Raw genomic sequence first — 12,535 nt, forward strand, 5'->3', positions numbered from 1 at the left:
GGCCTTTTGTGGCAGACCGTGTGATTACAAAAGTCGTCTCGAACCCCATGGCACCAGCGGTCTCAAAAGCTGACTTGATCGCGGAGGAGAATCGGCTTGACACTGTCTTAATAAGGCGAAAGTAGGCACCGAGCGGCGTGCCGAATCAGTGCAGTACCGCAGCTGGAATGCCTGGAGGCAGGGAAAACGCTATTGACTGTGGAAGGAAAATCCCACCCTCCTCTTATCCCCAGTTTAGCAGGCCTAGGGCTACAATACAGTTCACGAAGCTGTTCGACGATTTTGAAACTCGAAGATATGACCCGTGCTGAAGCCTGCTCTGGCCGGCGGGAAACTTCCAACGGGCCGAATGGGAACTGAAGTGTAGGAAAATCTTAGAAAACGTAGGTCCGTTCCGGTGCTAAGGATCTGGCGTCGATCGCTAGCTGCCCCGTAGCCAGAAAGGAGCCTCTTTCAGGCGCTGTCCCACTTCCGTAAAGTCTTGTGTAACGGACTTGCTGCAGAAAAACGGTGGATTCGGCTTTTATTCTTTGTCTCTCAGGGGTTGAAATTTATTGAAAGAGTCAGAGACGCTATTACGTGTTGCCGGTGTGCGATATGGGATTACAATCTAAGTATTTAATTTACTTTCTCTTTCTAATCTTTTTTCTAAAACTCTTCAAGTCTTATTAAGACCTTGCCCTAGCCCGCGGGCGACCCTCCGAGGGCGGCTAGCAAACCCGCAAAATGAGGGCGGAGGGCTACGAGCTCTTGCCCACGGGCACCCAGCGACATAATAAGCTAAGGACATGGGCTAGCACACATCCGGGCCTGCCAGCACTACTAAGCCCAGCCGGAGAGCTATCCTGCATTCTATACTGGATGAGATATCGTCAAGGTGTATTTGTGGATATTATGTGGCTTTTTAATTTTACCTACTCACTAGTAAGTCTTCCACCGCATGGAATGCAGGTATTTTACACGGTCAAGTGCTCAATGCCACGTTGACCTTCCTCAAATAATTGCCTCATAATATTTAGACGCATCAGGTGATGGTTGACCTTTTTTATGGCTTTTGTGGCACTGTAGAGATAATCTAGACTCATGCTAGTAGGTTCCTTTTTGGCAATCTAAGACGAGAGACAAAACTAGATGACGGACTACCCGCTTCCTGAGCGTCCCTGCATATCAGCAAATAGGGTGCTATAGAATACGAGCAATGGGGTCGTTTTGTTCTCCACTTTAGCAGCCTACCAGATTTCAGCTTTTCGATCACATCGCATGACCCGAACTTGCAGATGAATCCGGCCAATAGGAGTTGTACGTGTATCAAGCTGCAGATACTGGCTGCGGGTCTGCAAGGGGATTTGCCCTGTTCCTAAAGTCAGATTTTAGGGAGCTTTTGTAGCCAGAGTGGAAATCTCAGTTGCACAGAGTGTACCTGGTATCTGGCGACTGATATAAACTGTAGTTAGTTGCCCACGTTGGGTAGTAAGACTGGTATGTAAATGATACAGTTCGATTTCATAATTACAAGATCGATATGATCCAGTCTATCCTTTTGCTCTCCTTTCTAGGAACGGTGTCCGGGAATCCTGGTAGGGAAGAACATCCTTTTCCATATATTTCCTGACATCGCTTACAAGATGCAGTGATACCCCGCGCCAGTCCAACTAAAACCAACAGCTCCCAGATGCCCTCATCGGAACCGCTCACCTTGCCGGTGCCATCATCTGAGCCGACCTGCTACACTAGTAGCCAATGGCTCGTCATCTCAGGTTCACCCATCTTCTGGCCAACCTCCACTGACTACCTCTATGGCCCAACTGCTGGGCCTGGTGCGTCCGATGTGATCTGCGCAGCGCAATGGATCCAATATGCCGCTCGGTCAGACGGAGTTTCAGGTTTAGGTGCAACGGCCACTTCTACTGTGACTGAATTGATCCCCACTAGCACTGGCGCCTGCACTACGCGCACCCACCTAGAGGGCTACGACGATACACATATTGGGCCGGTGACAACCCTATGCGACGGGTATCCTCGCGCCCTCGGCCCACGAGAAACTGCAACGAGTTATTATCCCGGAGTTGGACCATGTCATACGCTCAGCCTTCCACAAACCATAACTACCATGTTGTATAGAGAGCCATCGGCCTCGCCAACATGTTCACCTCAGTTCGAAGGTTGCCTCGGAGTCTGGCAGACATACAGGTCTCTATCAAGTGAATACGAAGCATCCGTGACGTCCTATATTCCAGGCGACACCAACAGTCCCATAGCACCTAATAACTGCCCAGATACTGTAACAGATCGCCCTGAAGATAACCCCTGCACACAATGCCATTTCCTCCCAGGCACAGCAACAATGTACTACTGGCCCGTGATAACTGCAAACGGCGACCTTTGCGCGCAGGACGGAACCACAATCCCCGCTACACCAACGGGCGAAGGTCCCAACACTGCCATCCTGGATGATCACACTCTTGTCTCGCCTAGTGTCTATATTTCCTTCACCTCCATCTATGCCTGGAGCAACCGCCGCTTCGGCCACCAGTGTGGCCTAAACCACTACAATAAGATGATCTCAGTCCATCCGACGGCCATCACCTCCCGCCGTGGACATCGCAACGCGCGCTACCCCATCTATGGAACTGCGTACCCGTTCAATTTTGCTGAGTTTCTTCCCCAGACTACAGGCAACTACACCCAGTCATTAATCCCTTGGCCTCAGTATCGCGGTGGCTCACAGTGCCCTATCTACGATCCTTCTTGTACGATGGTTCGTGACGACTACGTGCCATTTATTAATATGCCGGATGAGGTGACGAAGATTGATGCTGACTGGGAGAACTGTAATCGGAGTTGGTATATTCCGGCTGTTACTTTGGTGCCCATTATTGACGGGACTGCTATTGCCCCTACACCCACTGGAGAGCCGGAGGCGGTGCCAACTGAAGCGTTTGCCGCCCCGCAGGGGTTAGTGGCTGCACCGACGCCAAAGCCGACGCCAACTCCGGCGTGGTGAGGAATTCTTATATAAAGTGAGATGTGGTTGTGTGCTTGGTACGAAAGTTTGAGTAGCTTGAAGTAACAACTAAGACCTAGCGTATATGACATCCACCGCTAAGGGGGCTATAGGCCTCCATAGCGGTTCCTAAGGCCTCATTGGGCCTTGCTTGTTTGATTAACGTTTTAAGCAGACTTGTTTTGGTTGGGTGCTGCTTTTGATGTTCCGAAGCCCGTAACTAGTCATTTATATAATAGTAAATAATTAAGATAAATTATTATTATTACCTAGCTGAAAAGAGTAAAGAGGTGGAAAGATTATACAAATGCAGGTGAGTGAGGGCTAGTGAGAGTCACCTACAAGGGACCCTTCGAGAGTCAGGACGATGTTTTAGATCTTGGACCCTCATTCTACATAGCGACTTCACGGCACGCAACACACGAAAACGGAGCGGCTGGCGGTCGGCACAGCCCATCAATCAATAGAGCCAGCACCCGGCTACCATAATCTGGTCCCCAATTATTTTTTACAATATTTTTGTTGGATTCTGGGAGGTGTGTGAAGTTGACGACTCGCAGCAGATGCCATGGCATAAATAGACGGGCAGGTATTCCACACTAGCATATTTAGGAATCTTACATTGTATCTAACCCTTATTGATGCTCTCAAGCAAGCAATGACCCCCTATAAAGGGCTAACAATGTGGTCAAATAAGACACGCCTAGAGAATGAATAGACCAGCGCAGGCATTGCATGGCTAGAGCCCTCCGGCACCTGGAAGACTAAGCGGATGCAGCCAGGACAGGGGAAAGAGGTTTTTGATGCAGAGCTAGCAGATACTTGTAAAGTGCTTGAAATAACTGAGCAGCTGGGATATCTAGGTCCTATCAGGATTCTATTAGTCTCCCAGGCAGCTGTAGCCCGGCTACAAGACAATAGAACTGGCCCAGGGCAAAGCTAAGCAATTCAGGCCCAAGATATAGCCCGACGACTTGAGAATCAAGGATGCTAAACCTCTATCCAATAAATTCCAGGCTGTCAAGGTATACTAGGGAATGAGAAAGTAGATTAAGCTGCTAAGATAGTAGTAGAAAAGGCTCCTAGAGATATAGAAAGAGGCCTCAGTCTATTGTATCTACACAGAACATGCATTGAGATAAACCATGTCCAGAGACTATAATAGCTTGTACAGGTTCTAGACAAATGGTCCTACAGGGTCTAAAAACGCTATTAATTCCAGAAAGAATAGAAACTAGATCTGGTAGCTAGGGCAGTACCTAAACAGCTCACTTATTACTACTATCAGCTAAAAGTTAGGCACGCAGCAATACTGATCTATCTGAGTCAAATAGAGGTCCGAGGCTCATCTAGATATCAGAGCTGCTAGGCTCCACAGGGAATAACAGGCCATCTACTTGTAGAATACACACAATAGTACTACCAGAGATAGGCTCTATACAGGGCCCTAATCAAGGCACGAGTATCATTACCTAGATAAGAAGAAACAGTTCTAGAAACCATGAAACCATCTCTTTAAGAATTAGAGCTATAAATGCCCTAATGACCTTCCTTATAATAATAAATATTAGATACTCCCTAGGAAAAGCAGCTAGAGGGATAGATAAAGTCCCTAGAGATAGTCTTTATAACCTACAGCTAGTAAAAGCAGAAAGTAGAGATAAGAATAGTAGAAAGGGTAATCTAGGCAAGCCTAGATAATACCTAGCAAGTAGTAAATACTAAAGAGGATACCCATCTCACCGCCGACCCCCCCCCAACTTACTGTAAGGAGTCAGCTACAGCTCAATGAAAAAATTCTATACAGTTCAATAAAACACTAAAAATTTGCCTATTCGAATCAAGATAAAACCTTATTAGGTTTACCTTGCAAATCTATATAGAAAAATTTTGTAGATGCCCTGTTTTCTTGGCTTAATTGTCACGGATAAGGCATAAATAGAGGGGCACCGGGCATGGTTAGTTGTACTAGTCGTACTATATATACCGCGCCTGGGGTTGTCCAGCCGTTCGTGGCTTGACATATTGTAATAGATCGATAACCATGCCTGGTGCCCCTCTATTCAGGCCTTATCCGTGACATTATGGCTGTAAATTAGTTTATGATCCTCACCCATCCCACCATACTCCAGCTGAGAAAGGGGTAGCGATATACTGGTTAATAAAAAGGCCAACACTCGGCTCCTACTGATGTATATTCCGTGCTAATAATTTAGAAGGTTTGGTAACTATTAAATAATGAATGAAAAGGCAATGCACACCGCGTATATATAATTATAGTTAATGTCAGTTAAAGCGGTTGTTGGCTATCTTCGATATTTCACTCGTCTGGGTTTAGGTCGAAGTGTCAATAGAGAAGGCATGTACTGAAGATCTTGTAAACCTTATATTTAAAGAAACAGTCCCGGATAGCGCTATTTATCCAGTATTGGACGTTGCGGGAGCCAGAGGTTGCTATGGCAGCGTGAAGAGATGCCTTGGTAGCGAGATGGTACATATTACGGCCACAGGGGACCGTAATAATTTGTTTCGCCATGTTTCCAGTGTTGTATTTGGATTATGTCTTACATGTAAATAGCTTCTTGAATGTTTAGGGCTTAGGTATAGTACCAAGGTGGGACGAGAATAAAATGAGAAAGCCCGAGAAAACCTTATAGTTAGTAGATTCGCAAAGTATACGTATCCAGAATATCTTTTATCTTGATTCCTGTACATATGCTTCAAGCGTAGCTATATATGGGATAAGGGAAAGACCTAATTTATCAGTTCTAAGCAAACCGTCAGTTGCGGCACGAGTCTGCTTGAATCAAAGTGTACGGAATAGTCAGTGAACCGATTCTTTGTAGGTTTCATCATATAATGACGATTCATAGCTAGGAAACAGCGATTTGTGGCCCTGCAACCAAATCCGAGTCACTACATAATACTGTTGCACTGTTGCACTGTTGCTACACACTATACCTTCTCTATGTGCATATGTCTCATCTCCCACAGTTGCACCGAATCCTGGCCCCGACTGATTCTGTTATACTGTAGTAGTAAGCGCAACATGAATGACATCGCGGAGATAATCCGGGCAGTCGGCCGCCAGCAAGGGCAAAATGCGTACTATCGTCAGTGCTACAATCACATGAAACATCTGCAAGATTTAGTGGTCGAAGCCTCCAACCAGCTCCTCTGCCTCTGCCATGCCAATAATCCGTATGTTTCGCCTGGAAAAACTAGGCGCCCATGCGAAATACCACACAGGAGTTCCTCTACAAGATACGAAAGACTGAATTAAATTGGAAAGAATTCTGCTTAGTCCTCGGGGTGAGCTCTTCTGATTTCGCCCTTGAACAAGGGTTCTGAGTTTTTGATGCAAGTCGGATCAAGCCGCACTGAACCCATAACCTGTACTGTATCTGCGTCTGCAATGGTCGGTGAGCTTGCTGTTGTACCGATGTAGTCTCATTCGAAAATCGTGTGGGGGCCGTTGAACTAAGGCACTAGCTGCCTAGGATTCGGATCTGCTGTAAGCTGTGGACAATCGAACCTCGTTTTGTTTGTTCTTCTACTAGTTAGTTACTTTGTTACTCACTGTGGGTCGGAAAGTTTACCATGGTCCAAAAATTCCCTTCGGCGGTCGGTATGATGGACAACTGTCAACTTGATTGCTCACTTTATGGTTAAGACATCTATTCCAACTTCCAACGACCCACGACCATGGGACTCTCACCCACTGTGGTCACCGTAGTATAAATAAGCTTGCAAGGGATGACACTATCATTTAGCGTGTGAATTAGTGGACTAATAATTAAATTCAAGGCGTACCAAGCTAAAATATCCATTTAGATGCTGACGAGTACCGGAGAGCTTTTGATTTAGCTTTAGGTCTAGGCCTCGCCATACTGTTTTTTCCGTGGGTGATCGAAAAACCCACCGAGTACCGAAAGGCAGATTGATTAGGGAATACTATGGGCGCTTGTGTAATATTGTATATATTACCGTCATTTATTTATCTTGGCATGTCGCCGACCCGCCATATGGCGAAGGCACCCCCCCTACGCACAAAGTTATCCATGGTACATAGTGACTATCGAACCGAACAGGAGACATATTCAGCTTTCTCAATGGACAGTGATGTACGTTCCGTTTCCGAGCATATTTGGTCATCTGCGGGAACTGCTTAGAATGGGTGGCAATTGAAGCAAAAAGAGACAACGGTCTAATCGTCCGAATGAAAGTTCTTTCTCCTTGAATTATTCGGCCCCGGCTCACTATGTCAAATACGCAATGTGTTGTTACAAGCCAGTTTTTGGATATTCATATTTCGGGCGTCACTGAAGCGTGTGTCTTTGTAGCATTTACGGCGATTGCATGGTACAATACAGTTGAGCTTATTATTTTATGCTTTACAACATTCAAAAAATTTCGAGGATGCTACTTCTGGAGTCTGCTGGTTGCCTCCGCGTGCGTTGGCATTCATGCGCTAGGGTTCCTCCTCTTTGTCTTCGTTATCGGAGTCACGCCTTATATTTCCCTCACAATCGCTGTCTTCAGCTGGTGTGGAATGGTGACAGGACAATCTCTTGTACTCTGGTCACGCCTGCATTTAGTACTCTACCATCCACGGATTCTCCGAGGAGTGCTCTGGATGATTGTTGCTGATGCAATACTCCTGCACACTCCTATAATCGTCCTTCTATATGGGGCAGTGTCGTCACACCCCCGGCAGTTTAGGGCGGGATATAACGTTATGGAGCGAATCCAGTTAGTGGGGTTTTGTCTCCAGGAGTTAACCATCTCTATTATATATGTATGGGAAACAGTCAAACTTCTAAAATTCCAACAAGAGCAGCACCGTCGTCACATTCTACACCAATTGCTTATTATCAGCATTGTCATTCTCCTCCTTGATATTACAGTTGTTGTTGTTGAATATGCTGGTCTCTACACTCTCCAAGTTCCACTTAAGGCGTCTGTTTACAGTGTCAAACTCAAGCTCGAATATTCCATACTGGGAAAGCTTGTGGAAATCTCCCGAGGCCCGGCAACTGATCTTACGTCTTCCGTGAATGACCTGAGCTCTAATCCATTGCCGTATCATGGTGAGACTACTAATGCCATCATTGTGAAATTTGGTGGATTAATGATGCTTAGGGACAAGAATATTTACTACCACCTAGGATCCTAAACATCTGTGTGTTGGGAGGGGTGTTGATCGGACTTCTCAGTTTGTCCCAAGTGGTGACGTGCGATTACCCCGACATAAACGTTTTGGAGAGGATTCGGGGGGAAAGGAAGAGGCCCAGAGAGCAGGTAGCACAACAAGTCTTCTGCTTAAAATAGCAGGGTCGAGAAGGTATAAAAGGGAACAAAGCAACTCAGATCCGTTTTCTTAATTCATGACTTGGTGCACAGACAGGGAAACCGGTTTTATATATTCCAGGATGCCAATAAGGAAACTCTAGTCATAATACTGAAACTAAAGTTACGGGAGAGCTGATAAATTTAGCATTGACGATAAATACTTTTAACGTGTTGTGGCTTGCCCTGGGAACCTTTTTACATGGACCACTTCATTATTTTCGTCTCACCTGTGATCCTATTCCTCTCAGTCTGTGCTGAATTCCACAATATGGTCACTTCTTTCTCTTTCACGCACGATTCTATTACTGGTCCATTGCTTTTAATGCTGTTTCTGCCCATTGTCTTCACTCCATGTAGCTACATTTCATCCGCAGCCTGGTAAACCATGCTTTTTCCCTAAGGACGTATAGCTAGCTTCTTACTAACCGATAATTTGCTATGGTCATCTACATCCATCCGCCTTCCATCTTGCAGTCATTGATCAAAACTTGCTTTGGACGTCAATATAGCAGCCAATTAATAGATATCCTTTCCTAAATACTTGTGCGAGACTATGGTTATCTTCGGAATACATACTGTATATCTTCCAGGCAGTTCAAATTACCACTCTCCTATCCCAGAACCTTGTCCTTGTGCAAAATGACCTCGGGACGGCACCCACCACTAACTAGTGTTGCAATCAGGGCCTAGGCCGAGTCCTGCCTGAGGCACCAAGACTGTTCCATTCACTGTTGATCTGGTCCCGTAACAACAAATTTAAAGCTATATAGGAGTCATGACAACTAGCATGGTTATAATCGAGCGCTTGCTGCAGCCGGCGGCATCGACCATCTAGAATATAATCAGTGCTCTGCTGCCAATCATATCATGGAACATCACTAGCTGTGAAGGTGCAAGTCGGGGTGCCATGACGGTCTTCATAACGCCTTGGGCATAAGAAGTTCTTGAGGTAGCGAGATTAGTGGGGGCGGCAAGCTTGGAGCCAGTCAGTTCGGCCTGACACTTGTTAACGTGTCAAGAATCCCACAACTTTCTATTCAAAGCTAAATCTGCATGTAGCTGGAAAAAAAGCGAGATCGGCTAGCACGTAGTACGAGATCATTCATCACCAAATAACAAATGAGACATAACATGACAACGGGTATAGGCTGACATTGAGACCTCTGGTTCTCGTGTCGGTCAATTATCATCCCTACACCTCCTAGTTGCCTTCCCTGGTGAAGGGCAACATTCATCGACGGAGTTGGTCAATTGGTCAATTCAATCAAACTTGACTTCGTTGTTATACTAGTAGAAGAATAAGAAGGAAAACAGTCAAAAGAGATGACCAAGAGGGCGGTGACCGGGGCGGTCTACTTTATGCTTGAGAACACGCTATCACTTAAGCGAAGCCTACCCACATATTCCCCCATAATCCCGAATCTCGAATATCATCATGACCATAGCGTCTGCGGTATCTTTTTTCCAGGATCCGTGCTTTGCTAAGGAGATTCATTAGGAACTACTTCTGAATAGAAGACAAGAAGAAGGTTATGATCTAGGAGTATGAATCAAACAAAACACTCTGGGATTTTGCTTGTATTCGGAAGTCCTACACTGTGGCCTTGACGAAGAATCTGGACGATGGTGTAGGGGCTACTAATATTAAACCACCAGCCCCATCCTTGGTGCAACTCTAACTCTGAATCTCGACCGTGCTTCTTCCTCTTCAACCTTTTTTTTATTCCTTGGTCAAACATCATGTCATCTGTTAGCAGCGTTCTCATACGCCGGGGCACTGAGTTAATTTCCGCCCGGCTTCGATACCGTGACCAGCCTCAAATACATGGATGGCTAGGCCTCTCAGTCGTCATTGTTACGGCCCTTGCATTTGGTTTGGCAATCTTTTGGGTGGGTTGGTATTAGTATTACGAACAGCAACTATTTAAACTCATCGATAATAGATTGACTACACCTGCGCCCATGTTATTGCGACTCTGGCCGCGGTCGAAGACTCCAACCCGAATACCTATATTCGCATCGACAGCGAAGCTTCTAACGGTTCCTTCGACCCTAATGATGGCGAGTTCGCAGCTGCATCAACCACTAAGCCTATCACTAGCGGGTTACGCTCGGCCATTAAGCACCTACGCGCCCGTGGTGGCATCTGGTCGTGCTTCCGTGGATTTCGTATGTATCTGGCCTTCGCAGGGTTTGATATGGGCGTGGGTTTTCTAGTTCCCGCTATTATTCCTATTCCGATCGACCCTCTCGTCGGTTCATTTTTTGGGGAGTTCGTTGCTAGCATGCTCTTGGCCACCTGGCAGATGGCTTGGGTTCATCTTGTGATCGCCGAAAAATCTCCCAGGAGCTACTACCGGCGAATGCTTGGCCTCCGGAATTGGCCTAGAATTGCCCCTGCGGCTGCTTTGTACAATTTCCTAATGTGTGTGACTTTCTCTCTGCCTACAGCTGCCGCAAGGCTCGCTGGCTGGACTGTCATGAGCGCTGTTGCCAATCCAGGATATAAAGGGCTTCTCGGTTTCCTAGTCATTAGCATTCTCCCGGCTATATTTTTTCTATTGGTGTCGGTTCCCGCCAGGGGAATATTCATCCGTGTCGCTGCCTCTATGCTGCCCGAGGAGGATGACCCAATCGTACCCTTCGACCGCCTTTTTGGTGGCAAGGCGAAACCCGAAATTATGGGTGGCAGCGGCAAGCTCGGCCTTATAGATGCCTGGACCACTTTTGAATGGGCTGCTCGCACTCGCTACGTTAAGGTCATCCTGAAGGCTCTTGCCATTGAGGTTGCACTAGGTGTGGTTGGGATCCTTCTAGTAATGAGCCAGTTGACATTGGTGATCCCTACTAGTCAGGGCTCGTCTTCTCCCCAGACTTAATTCTTAATTAGGTATACAATTGCATCTGCATAATATTGAAGCATTCCCGGTAGTCACACTGCACACTCTAAGGCCGTTCACCAGAACGGACACGTCTTCCACAATGCTACGGTATACCCTAGCTCACGTCAATATCAGACGGTTAGAAATACCAAGCTATTTATATTGACCCACTCTACCACTGCTTGATTAATACGTCATCCAGGAATGAGAGGAGGCAGATGAATAACGTGAAATATTGCAGCGGCCTTCCCTACTTCGATAGGCCAAGAAAAGACCAAGGAAAAACAAAAAGCAAAGTAACTCAAGGACCGTCAGGTCATCCAGCACCCATCCTAGGTAGAAAGGCAAGTTTAACTTGCCCTGTCCAAATGGGCGCCCTCTACAAAGGATACTCCCTCTGCCTGTAGTCATCAGCGATTCTTCGCTCATCTTCAGCCCCCCAACATTCGTGTTTGGAACCTTGTTTTGTCTGCAAGCCCTGAAGTTTCCTGGGCTTTAATCGATGGAACAGCTTCGGAGGCTATTTGTTCATTGGTGACATGCAGCAGATGGAGTCTCCTGTGAAGCTTGAAATCGAAGACAGATCCAAAACCATGGCTTCTAATTCTAGATACCTTGTAACATTCATACGGTATCACTAAATATCTGGTAATAAAACAGGTAGATACAACACAGGCGATTTACGCCCTATCCAAATCAAGTATAGTGACATACGTGATTAGGATTTGAAAAAGCGTCTCTATGTACCGACATGGAAGTGATAACGGCTACTCTTGTACCATCGTGAGAGAGTAATATCTACTAGGCTTCTTTACGATAAAGTTCAAGCCCTGCCTATTCTGTATCTACCACTGGGGCAGTTTTTATGATTTGGATGCAGCCAAGCTGTAGCTGACACCATAATAATACTTCATACTATGGACTACCTACCTTTATATTGATACTCAATTGCTATCTATAGTCATGATGCTCAAGAAACTTTCACCTATTGTCTCTAGCTAACAAAAGAATCAATGTAAAGCGTATCAATGATTGAGAAGAGAGGTATAACTGGTGATAAATCTTTTCTATAGAAGTCTAACCGCGTGATCGCCGGATAAGCGTTCCTGCGAATGACATATTGGGACTTTCTATGATTCATTCATTTCATTCATTGGAAGACCGCTCATCAATGATTCAAGGACTCTTGCCGGAGAATATACGTCTCGGCTCTTCCCAAACCTTTCATTCTGTAACGCCTGCATTTAATCATTGCCAACACCCACCAGCGATTGGGAGCTTGCAATCCAGTCGCGCA

At 46.0% G+C, this 12,535-nt stretch overlaps 3 protein-coding genes across 3 annotated transcripts; all 3 read left to right on the top strand.

Annotated features, from left to right (window-relative positions):
* The first annotated feature begins 1,631 nt into the window (after positions 1–1,631).
* Positions 1,632–3,154, top strand: BDW43DRAFT_287779 (uncharacterized protein). Its single transcript, XM_032043194.1, has one exon. It carries the CDS (start codon positions 1,673–1,675, stop codon positions 3,002–3,004), a length of 1,332 nt encoding a protein of 443 aa, XP_031896505.1. The 5' UTR covers positions 1,632–1,672; the 3' UTR covers positions 3,005–3,154.
* A 3,983-nt stretch (positions 3,155–7,137) lies between these two features.
* BDW43DRAFT_322046 (uncharacterized protein) lies at positions 7,138–9,046 on the top strand (the record flags this gene model as incomplete). Its single annotated transcript, XM_032049470.1, has 2 exons — positions 7,138–8,086; positions 8,947–9,046. The coding sequence occupies exons 1-2, from the start codon at positions 7,266–7,268 to the stop codon at positions 9,044–9,046; spliced, it is 921 nt and encodes a 306-aa protein (XP_031896506.1). The 5' UTR covers positions 7,138–7,265.
* Positions 9,047–10,096: 1,050 nt separating this feature from the next.
* BDW43DRAFT_314705 (uncharacterized protein) lies at positions 10,097–11,235 on the top strand (the record flags this gene model as incomplete). Its single annotated transcript, XM_032047872.1, has 2 exons — positions 10,097–10,246; positions 10,300–11,235. 2 exons carry the CDS (start codon positions 10,097–10,099, stop codon positions 11,233–11,235), a joined length of 1,086 nt encoding a protein of 361 aa, XP_031896507.1.
* Positions 11,236–12,535: the final 1,300 nt, after the last annotated feature.

Source organism: Aspergillus alliaceus (genome assembly GCF_009176365.1).
Source record: "Aspergillus alliaceus strain CBS 536.65 unplaced genomic scaffold BDW43scaffold_50, whole genome shotgun sequence".
NCBI classification, from domain to species: domain Eukaryota; kingdom Fungi; phylum Ascomycota; class Eurotiomycetes; order Eurotiales; family Aspergillaceae; genus Aspergillus; species Aspergillus alliaceus.